Source organism: Podospora pseudopauciseta, chromosome 1 (assembly GCF_035222475.1).
Source record: "Podospora pseudopauciseta strain CBS 411.78 chromosome 1, whole genome shotgun sequence".
NCBI classification, from domain to species: Eukaryota; Fungi; Ascomycota; class Sordariomycetes; order Sordariales; family Podosporaceae; genus Podospora; species Podospora pseudopauciseta.
The window spans coordinates 8,758,023-8,773,946 of NC_085892.1; the positions used below are offsets into that span (position 1 = coordinate 8,758,023).

General features: G+C 51.3%; 5 protein-coding genes across 5 annotated transcripts; 3 read left to right on the forward strand and 2 right to left on the reverse strand.

Moving 5' to 3' along the window:
- Positions 1-752: 752 nt before the first annotated feature.
- On the forward strand, positions 753-2,843 carry ras1. Its single transcript, XM_062908952.1, has 4 exons — positions 753-1,489; positions 1,596-1,710; positions 1,784-2,059; positions 2,118-2,843. Exons 1-4 carry the CDS (start codon positions 1,478-1,480, stop codon positions 2,357-2,359), a joined length of 645 nt encoding a protein of 214 aa, XP_062772129.1. The 5' UTR covers positions 753-1,477; the 3' UTR covers positions 2,360-2,843.
- Positions 2,844-3,621: 778 nt separating this feature from the next.
- Positions 3,622-4,233, forward strand: QC763_123860 (uncharacterized protein; the record flags this gene model as incomplete). Its single annotated transcript, XM_062908953.1, has 1 exon — positions 3,622-4,233. The coding sequence occupies one exon, from the start codon at positions 3,622-3,624 to the stop codon at positions 4,231-4,233; it is 612 nt and encodes a 203-aa protein (XP_062772130.1).
- A 270-nt stretch (positions 4,234-4,503) lies between these two features.
- Positions 4,504-9,638, reverse strand: TOK1 (Potassium channel). Its single transcript, XM_062908954.1, has 8 exons — positions 8,417-9,638; positions 8,159-8,341; positions 7,967-8,105; positions 7,601-7,906; positions 7,022-7,542; positions 6,823-6,969; positions 6,105-6,765; positions 4,504-6,050 (listed from the first exon to the last, which is right to left on the reverse strand). The coding sequence occupies exons 1-8, from the start codon at positions 8,509-8,511 to the stop codon at positions 5,856-5,858; spliced, it is 2,247 nt and encodes a 748-aa protein (XP_062772131.1). The 5' UTR covers positions 8,512-9,638; the 3' UTR covers positions 4,504-5,855.
- A 1,041-nt stretch (positions 9,639-10,679) lies between these two features.
- On the forward strand, positions 10,680-11,669 carry QC763_123880 (uncharacterized protein; the record flags this gene model as incomplete). Its single annotated transcript, XM_062908955.1, has 1 exon — positions 10,680-11,669. One exon carries the CDS (start codon positions 10,680-10,682, stop codon positions 11,667-11,669), a length of 990 nt encoding a protein of 329 aa, XP_062772132.1.
- A 292-nt stretch (positions 11,670-11,961) lies between these two features.
- On the reverse strand, positions 11,962-15,732 carry CDC53 (ubiquitin ligase (cullin) of SCF). Its single transcript, XM_062908956.1, has 7 exons — positions 15,487-15,732; positions 15,012-15,386; positions 14,875-14,940; positions 14,798-14,818; positions 14,663-14,736; positions 12,725-14,607; positions 11,962-12,661 (listed from the first exon to the last, which is right to left on the reverse strand). Exons 2-7 carry the CDS (start codon positions 15,065-15,067, stop codon positions 12,473-12,475), a joined length of 2,289 nt encoding a protein of 762 aa, XP_062772133.1. The 5' UTR covers positions 15,068-15,386; positions 15,487-15,732; the 3' UTR covers positions 11,962-12,472.
- Positions 15,733-15,924: the final 192 nt, after the last annotated feature.

Below are 15,924 nucleotides of genomic sequence, written 5' to 3' on the forward strand. Positions count from 1 at the left end.
TTCTCAACGACCCAGATGGAAATGCTGGGTATATTTTCGTTCCAGCTGTAAGACATGAGGCAACAAAGACTCACTGACTCTCGGGCTCTTTTCAGCCCTATATGCCTAGAGCTGGGGCTTTTGCTAGTACATAGATGTCAGTGACGAGAATGGCCATCCAACCACAGAGGCTTCCCTCCAATACTTGCCGTCTACGAGAAAAACTCAACACTAGCTAATCTCTACTGTACTGCGTCAAATTGTGCAGGGCTAGCCACTGGAAAATCGAGAGTTGTGACTCGCGAATCGGAACTGAGAATAAGCGGTTATCGACATGGTGTGCAACCATTCCTGGCTTTTTCAAACCTTTTGTGGGATGATGGTGAGGGGGAGACATCGTAAGTTGGCTCTTTGATTTCATATTTTGCCGTCAAGGAAGTTGCTTGCTAGAGGGCCAGGGGCGCTTATTCCTACCGCCGGTGTGGGACCGCAAATGGCGTCAACGTTCTCTACTTGTGTGATGCTAGTCTAAACTTCAGGGGCATTATTGCAAACAGAATCCATACTCACGATAGGAGATCTGCAATTGCTGGGAGTATTAGGTCAGACAAGCTTTTCTTCATACAATGTGAAGAGATCAAGACGAACTATATCATAGCGCTTGTCATCACAGTGTGTGAGGGCGGCCGATACTGGACGCAACAAGGCATGACCAATTTGAACCGTTCGCCCAAAAAGGACAAGGCGAGTTAACCGGGGCGGTCTTGGACTGTTCTGACCCTTGCACGGCACCATCGCTCAAGCACTCACTTCACCAATCAGAAGACGCGAACGCCTCCAGCCCATCAAGTCGCCCCCAGGGGAAGGCACACGGACCCTTCCTTTTTCTTTGCTTCTCAGAGCGGTCCATTGGTCCAGGCGCTGTTGCTTTTTCTTTTGTGCCCGCTCCATTGCCCGCCGTGCCTCTGCCTCTCTTCTTTTTACCTGGTTCCGAAAACCTGCTGAGGTTGCTTGTCCTTTATGATCTTGATTCAGCTACCCAAAATCTTAAAGATCACCTCAATACACGTTGAAAATCTCGTCGTCCGACAAAACAAACCGCCCGGCCACGCGCAGCGCAAAGCAGCTTGAGCCAACCGCTAACACCATAGCACCAGCCAGTAGCAACCCCAGGCCCCCATTGCCGATCCCCACTCCAGGGGCGCTCCCATTAATTCGCCGGGCACAACAGCAACTGTTTTCTCCAGCAGTGCTACATCTTTCAATCCAGTCCACCTCCTGGGATCCCCTTTCCAGCGCAAACCGCGAATATCCCACGACGGTCTGCTCGACTCCGTAGCCCGAGAAAGCAGCGCCCCGTAATTTCGACCCATTCTCTTGAGAGCTTCCGCCCCGGCATCTTTTTGAAAGCTCAATCCCCGACGCCCGTACCGCGTGATCCAGACCTCCTGTTATCGGTGTCGCTCCATCTTCTCTCCAGCACCCTCAGTCCACAGCAATGGCTTCCAAGGTTGGTTCTTTCAATTCTGTTGAGATAGCGAGCAGCGCGCTTCAACTGCGATGATCTTGTTTGGGTTGATAAATTGGTTGCTGACGTCGCGCTTTTGGTTGCTTAGTTTACTCGAGAGTACAAGCTCGTTGTGGTCGGCGGCGGCGGTGTCGGCAAGTCCTGCCTCACAATCCAGCTTATCCAATCGCACTTCGTCGACGAATATGATCCAACTATTGAGGGTGCGCATACTCATTTCATTTTTCCGCATCCAGTTGATGATCGCGACCGGGTCGACTAACTGCGGCGTTGCAGATTCGTATCGCAAGCAGTGCATCGTTGATGATGAAGTCGCGCTGCTCGATGTCCTTGATACCGCTGGCCAGGAGGAGTACTCTGCGATGAGAGAGCAGTACATGCGTACCGGCGAAGGGTTCCTGCTCGTGTATTCCATCACATCCCGCGAAAGCTTCGAAGAGATAAGAACCTTCCAGCAGCAGATCCTTCGTGTAAAGGACAAGGACATCTTTCCCATGGTTGTGGTAGGAAACAAGGTCGATTTGGCTAGTGAGCGCAAGGTGCCGCAAGAGGGTATGTTTGCAAGATTCATGTGTGGTGTTTGGATACATGTATTGACTTGCTTTCACAGAGGGCGAGGCTCTTGCTCGCGAGTTCCGTTGCAAGTTCCTCGAGACTTCAGCAAAGACCAACACAAACGTCGAGCAAGCTTTCTACGAGGTTGTTCGCGCCATCAGACGGTACAACCGTGAGATGCAAGGAGGCACAGCTTCGGGCAGCGGCCTCTCCCACAACAGTCAAGGCATGGGCAAGATTGATGTCGGTGAGGATGACGCCCAGGCGGGCTGCTGCGCCAAGTGCATCCTCATGTGAATGGGACGCCGCAGAAGACGGACACACTGCCGGTCTCTGGGGAGACCTTATATAACGGCTAATAATGCATCGGGGAATGGAGTTGGTGGGGCTTAAGGCAGATGCCATGGCCTTTCGGGACGGAATCTACACATTGGTGGACGGGTATCCAAGTCATAATGACTTTGATGATGCCCATTTTCGGCCATCCAGAGATGACATGCTTGATGTTGCTGATGTTGAAGGGGTGGGCGCAAAATCTCTTTTCGAACCCACATTGCGGTCTTCTTGTTGTTTTTGTTTTGGGAGTTATTTGAACTAAACCTGGCGATCCTATTTGGGTTTTTATGCTCTCAGACACTTTTGTAATTCTTTCTTCTATCTTTCTTACATCTCATTTTTCATGCCAGCGGCGGTCAGTGGTCAAAATGGGTTATCTGTTTACCTTAGCGTGCAGGTAGTTTATGGTGAGAGAATGCGATGATGTTGTGTTGTTGCCACCGGATTACGCGCCCTTCAAGGCCCCAAGGCTGCGCGTATCCATCGATCAACAGTGATCATTGTCGGCGCGAGGCGAGTTCGGTTCAGCTCCGGCCCTCCCTGCAGCACGGTACTGGGATTCTGATTGGTATTGTTTCCTTCGAGAGACCAAACCAGCTTGGCCTACCTTGAGCCTGAGTTGCTTCAGTCCTGGCATTACCGGCGTGTTGGTCCTCTCGCGATAGCTGGCAAGAAGATGGAGGGGAACTCTGTCTATTACAGCGCATGAGGCCGTGATACGGTTCCTAGTGATCCATCTATCCTCGCGTGCGCCTTCTCCTCTCAATAGCTCGCAGAAGATTATAGCTAGGAATCGGATAAAGAACAAGATAAGGCGGAGGGGATAAGCCCACGCCGCATCTCCCTCTCACGCACAGGTCTAAACTTACCAACCAATAATTGCATGGTACCGAACCACCATCGGCTTCCTTTTGGAGTTCCTTGGCTAGGGTAACTGCAATGCATATCTGACCTTCATATGCCGAGCTGAGATCTGATATAAGAGCACCCAACACCAACCGTGCCTCTCTGCATTCCCAAATCCGGTGCCCACATGTGCCGAAGGACCGACCGAGCGTAGCTTTTGCCATCATTTATCACCCACAAAAGTTCTCTCGGAGCTGGCTCATAAATGACAAGACATTAGCGGTTCTGGGTTAGGGTTATCCTCCCCAAGCAACCCCGAACCCCGTCGTCACCTCGCAAACACCTCTTCATTGCCCGATGTTTTTCTGAGGGCTACCATGGCCGTCGCAAAGCCAACAAACGCCCGGGTCTCCCAGGCAACCGACATCCTCCTCTCCCGGACCAAACCCACACTCGGACGCTACCGCGCCTACGTCCATGCGCGCAACCGTTTCTTCTCCGCCTTTCACCCCAAAGGCCGGTTCGTGAGGATCCCCACTCCCTCGGACAACCTCCTCTGCGGGCTGTACGCCATTGTCATTTCGTTTCAGCACCAGCACCCGGGTCTGACACCGGCCCCTACCTTGGAGCACTTGCTGTCTGTCTGTCGGGGTTGCGGTTTTGACAACGAGGGGAATCTCTCCGGGGATCAGCTCTCGCTTGTTTTTTCTGCCTGGGGGGACAAGACAGTTTTTGATGACGGTGGGGAGCCGAACAGGAGGAGGTGTCAGCTGGGGTATTTGAGTCGGTACAATGGGCCTGGGTGGGAGGACGAAGCAGAAAGGGGAGAGGATGTTCCAGTCATGATGGGGACTAGGGAGGTGGATACGGAAGAGGAAAAGGGGGATATTCTGAGGCTGTGGGTTTGGAATGATGGCGGCTGGGCTGGAGGTGGGATGGGGCATTGGGAGGGGATCAGGAGGGTAGGTGAGGAAGGGGATGATGTGTAGGTGTTTGGCATCTTGGTGCTCGCAAAGATATTCAGATGGGGATCACAATGAAGTTTTAGGGGATCTTTTGCACGTACGGTATGGTCTTCTCGTCCACTTCTGATGCGCAACAAGGTAAACAAACTCAACCACTGCAAAGACAGGTTATTTTGGTTTATGCTCTCGACGTCAGCTGGCAGATATGGACTGGGTATGAGGGTAACAATTCGGTAAATTCTACCTAGAAGCTCTATCTTGGTTTTATTGATATTCCACCAAAGTCCGCTGAATTGAGTAATAGTTGCCGCTGTTGCATATCGAATGTTTTTCATTCGCTCATAACTTGGGTTTACTGAACTGTTTAGGTCAATAGAGGAACCGCCCTATCAAAGCCCTTCTTGTGGTTGCAGAGGTACTTGTGACCCTCCTTGAGTTTGCACTTGGTTTCGAATGTGGTTCAAAACCAAGCCTGGAGACTGGCTCTTTTGTTGGAGTCGTCGCTCCCATAATAATGGCAGGGCATGTTGCTGGTGGTAGCCAAAGCCTGTTGCGTGATTTTGAGGCTGCTCTTGCTGCCAAACAAGACCTTGTACGCGATCTTGAAGCTGGTTTTGTTACAGGGGGGAATTTTGGGGTTGGCTTTGCTCCTGGTGTTGTGTATCACCCGCATCCTGCCTTACGGGCTGTGGTGTCGGTGCCATGCTATTCGTGTCCGTTTCGAACATTGTGAGAATAGTATCAGGGTCTGACAAGTCTGACAACAGTTGCATACAAAACGAGATCCAGTCAGAAGCTTTGCTTGAACCTCCACTGTTGTTTTTAAGCAGAGGAATTGCCGCTCTCGCGATGAGCGCTTCAAAGTTCCAGCGATATCGAAGCGTACCTAACCGCTTCCATTGCTCTTTTGGGCAAATTCTTTTGGTCTTGTTGGACAGCTCAGCCGAATTTAAAAGTGTCCGCTCTACACCATCATTAGTGAGCTCGTATAGATAGGCTTCGTATGGCTGTATCCCCGACGTGCTGCGCTGTTCAGACTGCTGAATCTGAGATGCTGAGGTTAGAGCTGGAGCCGTGGGAGGATTGAATTCATATAACAGAAAGCACGGGTGTTGAAATGGTTCTGCTAAGGTGATGTAGAAGAGACTCTTGGGTTTGCTGGAGATGTCTAAGAGATCATCTACCTCCTCCTCTCGGGGCCCTGTGAGCCTGAGGACTTCGTCCCCTTGGTTCACCGCGGCACTGCCCATTGATTGCCTCCACTCCCTCGGAGGATGCTTTTTGGTTGTGGGTGGAATAGTTGGCGGTGGCTTTTAGGAGTTGTTCCGCTGACGCGGCGTCAGGCTGGAGTTTGGGGTGGGACGTGGGCGTTGTTGAGTGAGCGGCAGTCTTTTTGGCTGGGTTTTGACGTTTATTCGCGGTTGTGGGAAATTAAGCTCGGCTCCGTAGGAATGGTAAGGTTCAGAATGAAAATCTATGAATGCAGTTTTATTGCGTAAAGGCCATAGGGTAATCAAGTGGGCTGGAGGCTGCTTGAGCTGTAGCCACAAAGGTGCTTCGTGACAAGTTCAGCTGTCATCTTTGGTGGAAGTGAGGCGCGAAGAAGGGTTTGGAACCAGATTGCGCCCCCGTCGTCATCCCAAAAATTATCTGGTCAGTGGTCTTTCCATGTTTCCTGTTGGCTCCTCCCATTTCACTCCTTTCCAATCTTCGTTCCTGCCATGCCCATATGACCTACTTCCAACTCGCCGCGTGTCTGTCGCTGCCTCCCCTTTCCTTCTATCCCCAACCCTGCCTTCCATGACATCAAACACCTCATCCCAGTATTTTCTCTGCTCATGCTATACACAAAGTTAGTTGGCTTGCAACTTGGTATCAGTGAGAGTTGTATTCACCTTCTGGACCTGTCCCCTCATCCATCGTCCCAAACTTTCACACAGCCTATCAAGAATCCACTCTGCTTCAGTAACGTCGGCGAGCAGAGGGCTATCTTCACCAATCCAGTCCCATTCTGTTTGTTCATCCCTCTCCACCGACTCATCGCTTTCTAAAGAAGACAAGGCGGTGAATCGTATCAGCTTCGTGAATCTTTCCCACTCGCCATATGAGTACACCTTTGGCGGATGGGATCTCAGGTCGTGGGCAACAGCCTTGATGGCAGCGGATAGCTCTTTGGCAAGCTCATTGTCATCATACTTCTCCTTTTCCAGCACCCGACTCCCGTCTTGCTGCTGACCAAGAGAACGCTCGGGGTCTATGTCGCTGAAATGCCGCTCGTCACGCATAGGTCTCTCTAGACGCTTGCCTTTTTCTGTGTCGACCTGTTTCCTGTTTAATAACTTGGCCAGGGTAGAGTGACGAGCGAGAAAGCTTTTGAGGATTCCCTTCTTGGGCATGATGGTCCAATCTGCCAGAGTAAAGGTACCCCTGTTGATAGCCATGACAACGGTTTGACTCATTTGCTGAACCAGGACTGTGACAATGGGAACCGCGGTGATGGACCAGACAATAAAGAACGGCTTGCCAATGTTGGACTTGGGAGCGAGATCACCATACCTGCTCAGTAATTAGCTTGGGAAACCAGTCACAATGAAGATTGGCCAGGATATTTACCCGATCGTCAAGATTGCCACAAAGCAAAAGTAAAGGCTGTCAAAGTATCTCCATTGGGATATCCGTGTTTCAGTCACCATAAAAACCAGAGCCCCAATTGTCCAAAAGGAGAAAAATACCAACAGTGCCATCCCAAGCGCCCATGATCTGTGTCCAAGGTCAGCAGTCTGTCTGTCACGACAAAGCAAAAAGGGCCTACTGTTTCCAGTGTTTTGTCTCCTCCTGTATCTGCCTCATGACATCAAACCTGTCCTTTTCCTTCTCCAACAACAGTAGTTTCTGCCGCCGCTTCTTTCGTCTGTCGCGAAGAGCTTCTTCTCCGCTGCCAACCGCATTTTGGGCCTTGCCCTCGTCAAATATAACTGCTCTTCCCACAATCTCCAGGCGCCCGAGCTGCGTTATGGATGCCCGCCGGGCATATTCTGAGGCGCTCTCTGCCACGCCTCCTTCGGCAGCTGCTGAATCCGGCCTCACGGGCGGCAGGCCTAACCGCTCTCTCAGTTCCTTTTCACTGGTCACTGTTCTCCCGACAGTCGACTCGCGTTTGTGTTGCCGATGACGTTTGATGATCTTGTCCGCGCTGATGTTGGCTGCGAAGCGCGTCAGGCTGCCAATGACAAGACCCAAGAAGATGACACCGATAATCTGGAATGCAAACAGAAATCCCCTTCCCGAATCGGTTTTGGGTGCGAAGTCTCCGAACCCCACAGTGAGGATTGTCTGATCCTCGTCATCAGCAAGGTTCTGACTACGTGCACCAGGGGACCAGCTGACTTACCACTTGAGAGAAATATAGGGAATCAGCATAAGTAAAGCCTTCCAACGCGCAAAACACCCCTGCACCACCTGCCAACCAGAAGAAAAAGCTCATGGTCTGGAGAATCAGTGTCCTTTGGTCGTCATCTAGCTCAAAATTTTGTGGATAGTGTCCCTTAAAGTAGCCAACCATGTTAACCATCAGCATGGCACAGCTGAGGACGTACATGAGCGATGCCAGGACGGAGTGCCAGAAGCCCTGAGAATATGCTTCACCAGGCGCCACAGGTGGTGCATAGATTGCCATGGCAATTTCCACGACTATCAGCTGTGTGCAAAATGGACATGTCAGAATATCGTGACATAGAATGGGTGTGTAAGTACCTACGATGAGAGCCGACAAGAGCCAGAATACAATTGATAAAGGCAACGCCACTATGTATCGTACTCGACGTGTGAAGTTTAACAGCAGAAACAAGTGGCCGAGGAGGCCAAAGATGATGGAGAAGATGTTGGGAATGATTTCCCTGTAAATGTGGTGAGCGGGAATAATTTCTTTTGGAAGGGGGTATAATCTCACCAATTTGGATCAGGTATACCCCAAGCGGCATCATCGGAGCCATGGTTGTCGCTGAATGGCAAGCCATTGTTAGGCAATGTGAATCTCCATGGACTCACCAAGGACACGATGGACAAGACGTTGGAGAACGGCCCAATGGTTGCAGCGATGAGTGGAATGGCCGTCGAAGCAAACCACCACTTTCTGCCACCGAAAGGTCAGCTATGTGCACCAGAAACATAAACACAATATAGAAAACATACTGTGGCAAGTTATCACTTTGTCCTCGAAGCTTTATCCGACCTCCTGCAGCGGTTCGGATTGCGGCAACCGGAGCCGGAGCTGATGGTTTGTTGGGCATATCTGCTCGTCATATAACAGCTTCGTGTTTATCTCCCACAGGGCTTGTTGTTGACGATAAACCTTGCATATAAACATTGATTTGGAGCGCCAACGTTCGACGATGTCCTTGCGGAAAAGAATGGAAGGGGAACAGGGCAAGCCAGCAATCACTTTCTCTCCAATCGAGCGAGATCGCTGTGGGACTCCATTGTGGTCTGTGTACTTGAGGTTGACAGCACCATGAGAAACCTATCAGCAGGCTCACGTGTGATTCGGAAGGGTATCACAGTTGCGATGTAGGTACCGATGGTACACGGGGGAGCGAGTTCTCCTTGCACAAAGACAGAACTTTGTCGGAGTCTGACCAAATCCCTGACATGAAGCAGCTTGGCTCCATGCCTCTCGCCCACAGGATACCGACTCACTAAGTACAAGTGTTTGACATTTGTCCATCCACCACTTCGGATGACTCAATAGTCGTGATCTTGTCATATGTGGCGGTTACTATACATTGTCGGGCAGGCTGGCGTTTGTGGCTTCCTATTCCATCCGATTGGACTTCCTAGAGTGGAAAGTATGATGTATATTTGGTGTTGCAGAGAGCCTTGTGCTCATGGCCTCATGAGGTTTCCCGTTCCTGCCTCCATTCGTAGTATCATGAGTCTCCCACAATCCCAATCTGGAGGTCCGCCGCCACTTCCCTTTGGGGCCGTGGGTTGAGACAACAGGCCCAACCATCCACTGGATGTAGCGGTATTTAGGGTAGTAACTGCCCCATAAGTTGGTCCTAAATCAGAGGCTGATTCTGGCTGTCTCATCAAACTATGGTGATCTCGACTTTGATAATCTTCCCAGAATTCTTTCTTGCATCAGCCATTGCATATTCCCACTCTTTCATGAGGAGAGTCTACAACAAACTGGATAAGACTTCAAATCTTTTTTATGTCATTCACATGGGGGATACCTACCGAGCTTGGATTACAGGACCAGCTTTCTCTCGTTCGTGATGACATTACCAAGATAACTGTAGCTTTAAAAACTGGGAGATATGAGCTTTTCCAGATAAGAGTAGAATCCAGATATTTCTCCAAGTTTTAACACCCCAAATATATTCATGAGACTGCCGGTGTTGCTCTCCCTCATCTGGTGTCAGTTTGATATGGTTTGTGATGATTCCGAGCGAGCACGACGCACTGACGTTCTACCTCAACCTCAACAGTGCACGGACAATTTACAGTGAAGTGAATTTGCAGGCGTGCACGGACCCCGCAAACCAGCCTATATATTTCACAGTCCCGGCCCCAAATTTACTGGTTTCCTTTTTTCTTCTTCATACTTACCTTGGCCAACCTCCGGGAGATCACGAATTCCTAGGGGTAGGGTGACTAGCCTTCATTGCACATCGAGGAGTTTGGTTGTCTTTAATTGCCCTTCGGGGTCGTTATGGCCGCAATTTTTGATGTTTGCCTCTCTTTTTCATTATGTACCCAACTCTGTTGGGCCATGAGGAAGAAGCCTCTTTTTTTTGTGGTGATGTAAATCAAGTAATCCGTAGCCTCGAAGATGATTGTGTCGGTTCACAACTGAGTTGGACTGACGAACGATATGGTCGCAGAGACTATTTCAAGCCGAATATTTCCAGCGGCCCTCCCGCCTTGATGCAGGCCGATCACCAAAGCGCAAATCACGTCCTTCTGGGCGGTCCGTGACTCCGTCTCACCAAGGCATCTTTGGCTTCCGGCTTTGACCACTCTCGACGAGGTCACCGAGGCATTGCACTTGCCAAAAAAGTCCAGACGTCTGTCTAACTTGAAGAAATTTGTTTGTTCAACATGCTAAGGCCCGGCTTGGAGACCGTCGGGGAATTCGCAGTTTCAGATTGTCATCGCACCAGGGCACCGGCACACAGGTCTTTGCTTGAAGAAGGATCCGATCTGGCCTGACCTCGCTGACGGGCAGAGCTGTTCTGACATTTGTTATCCGAATAGGGCCCTCCCTTACATTCCTCAGAGCGGCGCGGCATGGGACGTGTCAAACCGCGCCTCGTCTCACCCAGTACCAACGCTCAAAACCACAGCGGTCCTCTTGCTCGACCAGTCAGCTGTGCCTCAATACGAACCGTAGATCTGCACATTTCTTCTCCCGTTGTCAACTCAAAATCAACAACCAGAAGAAGTATCATGATCATTGTGGACAATCAATGATCGAAATCATGTCGTCAACAGCGCCCTCACCACCGCCTGTGCCAGAGAAGACGCCAGTTCGACCCTATTATGCGCCTCTGGTTCCCTCCCCACTGAACCCGAAGAACTGCTTCCAAATACCGCCCCCAACATCACCACCAGGATCTCCATCTCCCAGAACACCACCACCTAAAAGACCCAGTCTCCGCAGGCCAGCCTCCCAGACGAGCCCGACTCAGATACTTCTTCGTCAAAAGGCCGCCGCCGCCTTTAGGTCAGAGAGCCTGATCAAGGCTTACAGCAGCAACAACAACAACAACTACATCTCCCTCGGGAGCAGTCGCCGACACGCCAGCAGCCGGAACCCATTCCTCAACATGACCCAGCACCAGAACCTCACAACCGCTGACACCATCGACATTCTCTATTCCCTGGATATTGACGATGATGACGACACCAACCCTACAGGCGACCTCGGTCTGATCACACCAGGCAACAACACCAGCAACAAGCCACTGCCGCCAGTCCCCATGCCCCCTCCTCTATTTTCGTCTTCTTCCCCAGGGCAGGACCCCAACAGCGACAGCCCACCAGAGCGAGAAGACCATCGGCTTCAAGAAAAAGATGACCTCGACCTCCTCAGTTCAACCCCCTATCACGAGGACTACGACTACGACCACAGAGACAAGGAGGAGATCGACCTCGAGAACGGCTGTTACTTTGAGCGGGAAAGGGCAACACTACCCTCGGGAAGGACAGCCTCTTTTGACGTCTCGGGAGGGAGGGGACGATCGACGCTAAGGAAGGCAAGACGCGGTGGTGGCAGTGGTGCTGAACACAGGTCAGGGGTCACAAGGCTTGTGATCCACCTCGGCCGAGGGCTGGTGATACTGGGGATCGTGATCTGGTTTGTGCTGCTTCACGGGCTTTTGAGGACCTTTGGCGGGGCGAGGAGGCCTCCTCCTCCTGACTCCAGCTTGGGATCTGCTTCTGATTTGGAGGCATAGACATCGATTCCATTCTTCTTCTGATGGCGAGCCTTCCCCCCCTTTTTTTTTTTCTCCTCTTGTTCCATTCTTTGGTATCGGACTCAACGGCTGGCGACAACTTGGGGGCTTTTTGGTTCTTTTTCTGGTTGCATTAAATAGGTCAAGAAGGTTAGGGGCAGGAGTCCAAAACGGCGGGGGAAGGACCGGGCTTGTTACGTTTTGTGTACATATATTCAGCATTTCAAGTTGCAATTACAGGGGCCCGGATTTTTCTGTGGCTTCAGGACACGGTAGCTCAGGGTATGTGTGGTTCACGAAAGACGTCAAGATCACATTTTCACAAACATACACGCCGTTTCTGTCTTCCGTCTTCCGTTAAAGTTACCATGACCCACCGGAGCCTTGATTTGCCAACTCGCTAGGCGTGGAACCGCTTACTGCAAACTACCTGAGCAAAAGTAATGGGACTGGAGAACCAGAGAGCCCATTTGGAGTGTGGGCGACTGATTCCTTGCTACTTAGGGTGCCATCATGGATGAAAAAGGCTACAAATGCACCTGACCAAGCCCAACCTGACCCTCCCAAATCCCTTGCCCGACCCTCAAAAGAAAAACTTATCAACTGTTTACTGGGCGTTGATGGCTAAAGCCGAACCTTGCCCGGTTTGTTGTTTCCCTGTCGCTCCCCATATCCATCGTTCTGCGAGATACAAACAATTTAGCAACTCCGTTCCCCGTCCACCTCTGTTTTCGCTGTCCGGTTGTTTGTTTCCTCTCTATAAATACCCTCGCCTTCGGCCCCAGCAACCCGACGAAGTGATATTACGCCAGATAACCGAGCTCATCGTCCTCCAAGCGCTCGAGGTACTCCTTGTCGAGCAAAATCTCGATACACTTCTTGATATCGGCAACCTTGGGCACAAAACGGGACCGGATTTGGTTAATGGTTTCGGAAACGAGCTGCTGGTGCTTCATCTTCTTGCGGGCCTTCATGATGCGGACAATGGCAGACTAGGTGTCCATGTTAGCATTTGATTTGTCCTCTTTGGACCATGGAAAAATAAGAGGACATACCTGAAGCAACAGTTTCCTGTCTTCTTCAATCGTCTTGTTCGTCTCTGCCTCCTCCTGCTTCGTCTCGCTCTTCATGCCAACGTTCAGATTGACCCTGTACTTCTTGTTCTTGAAGTCGAGGTTCAGAGAATACGTATTGCCAGGGCCCACCTTGGCACCAGAATCACAGGTCAGGACCTTGGCTTTGAGGCAGACCAGGAGCGCTGGATCCAGAGATTCGCTGTTGAGCTGAGTTGTTTGCGCAATTTCCTCATACGTGTTTTGAAGCTTTTCGTTGAACAGAAGCAAGATGGCCATCTGATACACAGATACTGAAAATGTGTATGGCATCTTGGCGTTTCGAACATAGTTCGCCTTGATGTCTCCCTTGCAAAGCTGCCACAGCCAGGTGAGCTTCCGGCCATCGTGCTTGTGCTTATAGAAACGTGTGAAGCGCTCGCAATCTTGCGCAATTTCCTCCGGTGGGTTGAAGTTTGTCCCCGGGGCAGTCAGGGGCCAGAAACCTGTGCCCAGTACCGAGTAGGTAGAGTCCAAGTTCTTGCCCTCGATGCTGGCCTGTACGTGCCCCTTGAAGCCAGTATTCAGATCTTTGGAGATTTGCATATCCTGGAACATGCGTTGCAGCTTGCTGGTGTACTCGAATCCGCACGCCTCCTTGAGCTTGCTGATCATGCTAGTCTCGGCGTCATCGGACGACGAGTTGCTGTGAACCAACCGGCGAGCCAACATGCGAGAGTAGAACTTTTGAAAGACATCTTTGTCCTCAATGTATTTGAACACAGTCATGATCTGCGTCAAAGTCTCCTCCAGGGCACCATCTTCCACACCAGTGCTGCTCTTGCGCAAAAGGATATCGGTATACTTGGCCAGGAGCTCTGGCGACTTGTTGGATCCAGACTTGCAGACTTCATTGCGGTTGACGAATTCCCTGCACGCGTTATCGAGGGATCTTGTAAACTCGGCCTCATCGTTGAACGCGCGCTTGACCAAGCCTTGATACTGCGTGTGAATCTCAAGTAGCGCATCCACATAGACCTTGGGCTCCAACTTGTCGGCATCGGAGGCCACCTTGGCGACAGCAGCCAATCCGGCCTTGCGAACGTGATTTTCGAATTTGGCCCGCAAGGGGTCGAGGCCACCAGCAATGCGCGAAAGCAAACTGTACATGCGCGCCATGTCTTCCTCCCTGTCATTATCAAGGAGAACCTGAAACTCGTCGCGGAGCAGGTTGCTGTGGTCCTCAATGAGCACCTGGTTACAAGCCTTCTTGAGCTGGATAATTATGTCCCCGATCAAGTATAGCTGCACTCGGTTTTCCTCCTCCTCCAGACGTGCCTCGGCTTTCTTCATGAACTCAACAACGCTGTTCTCGGCAAGGAACTGCTTGCTCTCGTTCGTGTAAAATACTTTGGTCGCCTCAAGGAATGGCTTCTCGAAATGGAAGCGATAGACGTTGAGCGTGGGCTTGTGGGAGTCGTTCTCGTCGAGTCCCAGGGAGATGAAGGAGTCGACAACCAGTTTGATCTGGTTGTATTCAATGGTTTCGCCGTTGCGGTGCTTCTCCACCAGTTTAAGGACCGAGTCCATGACTTTGTGGACAACTTGGTGAAAGAGGACATCGCGCCATTTGACGAGGTGGAGGGTGTAGACATCGTACACCGACTTCTTGCCCTCGTCCATCTCCCGCTTTACCCAGTGGCGGTTCAGGTACCCGAAGATATGGTGAATGTACTTTGCGGCGTTGGTGTAACGATTCCACTCCCGAATGTAGAAGGCTAGAAGAGCCTCTTCAGTGTGACTCTTCGATTCCTCCACAAGACCCGTCAGATGCTGTGCCAAATACTCATTGAGCAGCTTGTACAGGTCCTCTCCCAGTAAGTGTGCTACAGAGCCAAGTCAGCAATTCAAAGCGTCTAGACAACCAACGGAGACACTGACCACCTCTATGAGCTCCAAGCGAACCAGCGTTGAAGCTGACAGCCTTCTGGCTCGTGCAAAAATTGTGAACCGTTCTGGAGATGCATAGTCAGTGTCGAGAACGTGACGGCTCGGTAGGAAGGGTTCGAAACGAACGTGTAGAGTTTCATGTACTGCCCGCGGCGAGGTTAGCGATGCGCCCATTCACGGATGTAGGAGGGAGACATACGTCGGCGAGGTTCAGGCCGCTGTGGAGGTTTGTCATGATGCCATCGATGCCCGTTCGTAGGGTGAGCCATCTAAGTCACATCAGCAGGCGTTCCTTCGCATCGGGGCGGCCTGGGCAAGACAGGCTTGGACCTGGACGTACGTGCTGTCGACATCATCACGGGTGTGGGAGGCACCCGAAAACGCTGGTGGAGGCATCTTCTGAAAAGTATTGACGTCTCCCACGGAAAGACAACGGTGGGCTAGACACGACGGCGAGGTGTTCGGTGAGGTGGTGCAAGTTGGTGTGACCAGGATGGATTAATTGACAGCCCAGGAAGGACGAGCAAGGGCTCTGGTTCAAACGGCAGGACGGGGTTGTCGCGGCGGGCAGGTGCGCTCTGGATCGCGGGGAAGCCCAGGAATAAAAGAAGGATGCCGTCGATTCGCCGGTGCAAACTGTTGATTCGCAGATAGAGGGCTTCGTTCGCAAGTGAGGCCTTCGGTATGTCTGGTCGAGATTCTGCCGGGTCCTGGCCTGGTGGACGTCAGTTGGTGCCAGGCAGCCGCTACCTGAAAGGCCAAATCGGGTGTGGGGCAGCCAGAGGTGCAGTGGGCGTGGCGGGGAATAGATTTACTGTCAGTCGTAAGGTGGGCAGCGCAAGAACTTCTGCGAGATTTGAGTTCTCTGAAAATTGGTGAATAGTCTGATTTTCTGCAAAATGTGAAGGGGACTACAAAAAAGTCCCCACCATTTGCTCCCAAAGATCAACGAGGCTCCAGGTTGTTGGCAACCTTTGGTGGCGTTGGCGTTCGTGCCAGCATCACCTTACACGTCCAAAAGTGCTACAAATTAGTAGGTTCTGCATACTGGACACTCTAGGTGCAGACATATCAGATTACTGTTCAAACTCCCAAGGTATCCAGAGCAGACAACTTGCAGCATTTTATAGATATATCTCTGTTTCATGACTCCAGGTACCTGCTAGGCAGAAAAACGGCGTTGTCATCGCCCAGCATACTGGCTTTTCTGTCAACGGCATGGCACTTCAGGCAGGAAACTCAAGGTTCACCAT